This window comes from Carassius carassius, chromosome 24, assembly GCF_963082965.1.
Source record: "Carassius carassius chromosome 24, fCarCar2.1, whole genome shotgun sequence".
Lineage (NCBI taxonomy): Eukaryota > Metazoa > Chordata > Actinopteri > Cypriniformes > Cyprinidae > Carassius > Carassius carassius.
The window spans coordinates 6,203,038-6,208,308 of record NC_081778.1 but is presented as its reverse complement, the minus strand read 5'-3'; the positions used below and the strand labels follow the sequence as shown (position 1 = coordinate 6,208,308).

The 5,271-nt window shown below is 34.9% G+C and overlaps 1 protein-coding gene across 2 annotated transcripts; it reads right to left on the bottom strand.

Moving 5' to 3' along the window:
- Nucleotides 1-209: 209 nt before the first annotated feature.
- On the bottom strand, nucleotides 210-4,230 carry LOC132103559 (mediator of RNA polymerase II transcription subunit 18). 2 transcript variants are annotated; one of them, XM_059508670.1, is made up of 3 exons: nucleotides 4,096-4,230; nucleotides 3,842-4,005; nucleotides 210-1,161 (listed from the first exon to the last, which is right to left on the bottom strand). In XM_059508670.1, the coding sequence occupies exons 2-3, from the start codon at nucleotides 3,912-3,914 to the stop codon at nucleotides 608-610; spliced, it is 627 nt and encodes a 208-aa protein (XP_059364653.1). In that variant the 5' UTR covers nucleotides 3,915-4,005; nucleotides 4,096-4,230; the 3' UTR covers nucleotides 210-607. The 2 variants fall into 2 exon arrangements, with proteins under 2 accessions (XP_059364653.1, XP_059364652.1); XM_059508669.1 differs by having other exon boundaries at nucleotides 3,842-4,171.
- Between the last annotated feature and the right edge of the window lie 1,041 nt (nucleotides 4,231-5,271).

Here is a 5,271-nt window from a genome sequence, read left to right as displayed (position 1 = left end):
AAATAAATTCAAGATTATTTATTAACTGACATCAGGTATATAAAATCTGATGTAAATTTGAAAATCAAATACCTACAATATACAACAATTCCAAGGTCTTTGATAAGAGTTTTGGTTATGGTGCTAGTATTTATGTTCTGTTGTGGCCGAGCAGCCACATCTTCTTCCTGGGATGAGAAAAAGTCAGTTTAAGGACTCACTGAAGCAGCTTCATGTCAAGAATGGGAAATTTATTAACAGACTTAACACAACTTTTCTGAACACCTGCGCACATTTAATTGACATCATTCAGGGGGCGCTGTAGCTCTACCGTTTTAATACATGCCATTGATTTTAACCAAACGCAACTGTTTTTAGAAAAACCTACAACAATGTAGTGTTTTTATCAAACCATTTTATCAAAACATACTATTTACTTTGTTTTTAATACACTACATTTCTCCCCTGAAAAATATCAAATGAGAGGTTTATTTGTCACTTTTTTCTTTATTACGGAATTTTATTTAGTTACTAAAAATAAATGTTTTTAAATGTTTATCAATCAATAGCATAACATACCTATTATCATAATAATACAAGCAAACGCCTCCAATGAAATCAAGTCACACTACATGAGTCTTTTAGGGTCAATTTTTTCCAGGTGCACCAGAGGTTTCAGCTGTTCTGCGAAGCTTCTCATGTCCTCAGACACAGTGTCCTGTCCCGCAGGAGCCAGTACGCTCAGCTCAACAAGATACGACAGAGACAGCGGCTCTGTGTTCTCCGTGTTTCCTGACGCAAGGACACGTAGCAGTTTGCTCACTACCACCTTCATCGCACCCTTCCGGAACACCTGACCCTTGGCCACGAACTCATGGTCCATGCGGAAACCCATCTCGTTGAGAAACTCCGGTAAGCTGTGCAAGGCAGCCACATCCACACAGTTTCGCACCAGGGCATGACGGCTTTTGTCGCCCACCTCAGGCTGACCTAGATAGCGCAGATGCCAAGGGGCAGTGGGGTGAAGAAGCGAGCGGCGCGCACGCAGCATGAACGGGTTGCCCTGCTGACCCTTCAGCAGATACACCAGCTCATGATCAGCAAAGCTCTCAGGCTCCATGTTATCACACAGACCTCTGAGTCGATGTAGGAGGCTCTCCAGAGACTGATCCAGTACGCTGCCTGTGCCGAACAAATCAACAAAACGGTAAAGTCAGAAGACATAACTTCACAAAGCTTACTTAAATTTAAAAGCCCATAACTAATGTGAAAGTGAGCACATTTACATGCACGTTCTTAAACAGATTATGAAACATAAACATGGTCATGTAAACAGTAATAGGGCTGTATGATTAAACAAATGCGATTGTCATGCGCATTTTGTTAGTAAAGCCGGTTCTGTAATAAGCAGTAAATCATCATCATGTGCTTTCAGATGGAGCAGCATTTACTACACAGAGACGTAGTTCACTGACAAGTTACACGGAAAACAAATTGCAAATAAATTTTTTGCACGATTATTAAATCTAAGAAATTTTTCGCGATAATGACACCTGTTTGCATAGTTTCTCCGTGAACTACGACTCTGTGTGGTAAATGCTGCTCCATCTGAAAGCATGTGAAAATACCCCATTTAATAACATATTTTTACTCCAAACTCACTTCATAACGTCAGTCGAGTGTTTGAAATAAATTTTCTGTGAGATGATGTGGCTTCTTACATAGAATAAGGCACAAAACATATTTGATAGCATTCTAAGTGGCGATAAAGGCATTGCATTATAAATATGCTTTATTTTAACTAAAGTTATAATAATAATAATAAACCAAATATTATCATAATTGTGTGTTTATTAGTCATGTTGAATTAATAAAAGCAGTTAAATCTTCTGTTAATCCAGCTACCACTATAGGCATTTCCTTGGTTTCTTCTGCAAGGTGTATTTGGAGTTTCAGTGGGAGAGCGCCCTCTGGCCTTTGGGTGGAGATTAACTGATCACAGAACTGTGCTTCACTGGCTACGTTTATATGCTACCAAATAATCCGTTTGTAATCGGATTGGAATCGATCGGAATTCAATTTTGATCGGATTGAAGGGGGTGCTTTATTCCTCTTCTAATACGACTGAGAGTGCATGTAAACACTCGATCGGATTGAACCACGAAACTGAAAGGTCTGCGCATGTGACACGCGGAACAAGCGCTTTTACTTTTGAATAAAGTGTTGTAGAAATGTGTGTCCTGTCATTATAAAACTCTCCTTTCACTTGGCAACTGTTAAGTGGAGCTAAACGTTTTTTTTTTGCGTGATAAATATAAGCAGCAGTTCAATCCATGGCGGTTTACATGCCTATATTTATCCATAAATGGATAAAAATCCTTCATGTAATAAATAAATATTAATTCTGCTGTTAAAAACAAATAAAGAATCCGTGTAGGAGAGTGGTTATCTGCAAACAGTGAGAAACTGTTCAGAAAAAAATTCAGATTTGAAGCTTGCAACATATAAACGCGCACATCAACCCGATCACTTTATTTTGCGTTCATGTAAACACTACAATTAGATTCATCAATCGGAATGAATCCAGTCCGACTGAACCAAAAATTGTGCATGTAAACGTAGCCACTGAAAGATATGTATGACAATAGCAGCTTTTGCCGAATCGCGTTTTCGATTCCATTTCAATTTATCGTGCAGCCGTATGCAGTAACCCGTTTTCTTTTATCAGAGTAAGCTCATAAATGGTTTAAGCATAAACCAGTCAACACAGGTAATATTTTTGCCTCTTACCCCGATTTTGCGCAACATGTAAACGCAATAACCTGCTTTCTGTCGGCTTATTGAAGTTAGCATGTGTGATACGATAAAGGAATGCATTGTTAGTGCAGATTTAAGTGCATCTAGATATAGCAACAGTTTTGCAGTAATGAAAGAAGGAAATACAGTATATCACAAAAGCACTCTTTCATGACTCATAAAATGATAAAAGTGTTCTCTCATGCAGCAGAAGTAGAAGTGGTTCAGTCAAAACGTTGCTATATAATGAGAGGATAATATGAGCTGTAAATTACGTGCAGACATGTTACAAGTTTTATTTAACACCACAACTGACAAACATACAGAATTATCAGAGTCAGAAACGCGAAGGATTATATTTTGACATCACTAAATGGAAATAACCTCATTTAACCTGATAAAGTCATGTAAACCCAGCTTGGTTACTGATGTGCGTATAAATAGAGAAACCTGGTTATTTTAATAAGCTGATATTTGAGAGTTATCAACTTACTGGTGTGCAATTCTGCGAAAAATTAACTGTGAGATATAAACTCACAATTCTGACTTTTTCCTCACAATTTCAAGTTTACATCGCACAATTGTTTTCTCTCTCTCTCTCTTCGGCAACAGAATAAAAATGTAAAAGTTAATTGCAACTTTTTTCACAATAAATAAAAGTAAATAAATAAAGCCAATTGCGGCTTTTCAACTTACAATTCTGATTCTTTCCTCTCACAATTCTGGCTTATCTTCTCTGAATTTAATAAATTTTATGGCAGAAACAGGCTTCCATACATGCTTCTGTTCAAATCAATCCAACGTTTCTTTTATACAATCTCAATATAACGACTTTAAATTAAAGATGTATATGAGCAATCACGGTTAAAAAGTCTTAATAGGTGCATACAAATATTTTATAACTCTTTTATCCAAAATATTTATAAATGAGAAAAACAATGAAAGATGTATTATAAGGAAGCAATAACACGAAATATTGTCCAGAACAGTATAATCTAGAAGACTGAGAGCTATATAGTAATAGTAATAGTAATGTGGCTATATTTCTAAACCAGTAGAAGTTTACCTTGGAGGAGATACTCCATCATATTAATGGCTCCACCCGTGACGGGCATCACAGTGACCGGAGGAGCCTCCATCACTCCTCTGAACTCTCCTACTACTAGTGAAGAAATATAGCTGGTTAAAACAGAAATTCAAATGAACCGTAGATCAACGCGCACAAAAGACCTGCAGAGATAGTAAGATATTAACTACACAACACCACCAGCCAATAAAATACTCAGTCTGAATAATAAATGCAAAATAAAATGTTTTGACCTCTTATTAGAAAACAAAATCGGAACGGCTTATGTTTTTGTAAAATACTATCAGCAATTTACTCCATGTGCAAAACGCGCATGCGCAGTGTCGGTTGAAATTACAGCGCATGCGCTTTGTTTCATCCATTCATTTAGCGCCATCTCCCGGACTGAAGGGATCTCTTCAGCATACTATTAATGCTTACAACATTTATGACTCAAATGATATTTATGAGACTTTTATGTTTATGTCTTTATAATATTAATACAGTTCTCCGTTACGTTCTCCAACATAATGTTGAGTGTTGCACAAATATTAGGCATAAATGAAACAATTCTGGTAGTTTTACCTGTTGAAGAAGATACGCATGTCAGTATATCAGTTTTAATCAGTTCTGCCCACTAAAAATAAATCATAATTTAAAAATGTCAGATCTTATGCTTTGAGCTGTAGAGAATTAAAAGTAACATCTTCTCAAAATGAAAATACTTTGATTATTTTTTTTTTTTATCATTGAAATCCATTATTAAAATCTAACATTGGAGGTTGTTGTATAATTTCTTTACTAAACATATTAAACCAGTTTTAAATAATTGGAGTAAAGCTGAAATAAAATAAAAATGTAAATATTAGATGAAAAATGTGAACTTAAAAACTGAAATAAATAAGTTTAGGTTAAAACTAAATTAAAACCTGTAGGTATGATGGGAAATATAAGGATATGGCTTACTTTCCCTGATGCTCATGGGTACAATTATTTAAACAGAACTAAATCGCGGAATATTCTTGTTGGCCATTTTAATATAAGGTATGCTACATACTCACATGACGTTTATTTAAATTATATATATATATATATATATATATATATATATATATATATATATATATATATATATATATATATATATATATATATTATTATTATTATTATTAAAATTATCTGTTAAAATAAATAAATAATTACAAGTCATTAAAACATTCAAGCAATCATAGCACATGAACTTCTTGTGAGATGTTAGTCTCGTCCAAATCGGTACTGAATCAGTCATTCGACAGCGCCTTTAAAAATAAATAAATATATAAAACAATCACAGAACAGAACTGTGTAAAGGTATGGCAGACTGTTATGATGACTGGGACTTTTATTGTGAAACACACTAAACGCACCGTGACGTTTATTTAGAAAATAAA

What these genes read in the sequence shown, in the direction of transcription:
- LOC132103559 (XM_059508670.1), bottom strand. Translation starts at nt 3,914, where the DNA reads ATGGAGGCTCCTCCGGTCACTGTGATGCCCGTCACGGGTGGAGCCATT. An exon ending in GATGGAGTATCTCCTCCAAG is followed by an intron (nt 1,162 to 3,841) that starts GTAAACTTCTAC and finishes TGTTCGGCACAG; the next exon opens with GCAGCGTACTGGATCAGTCT.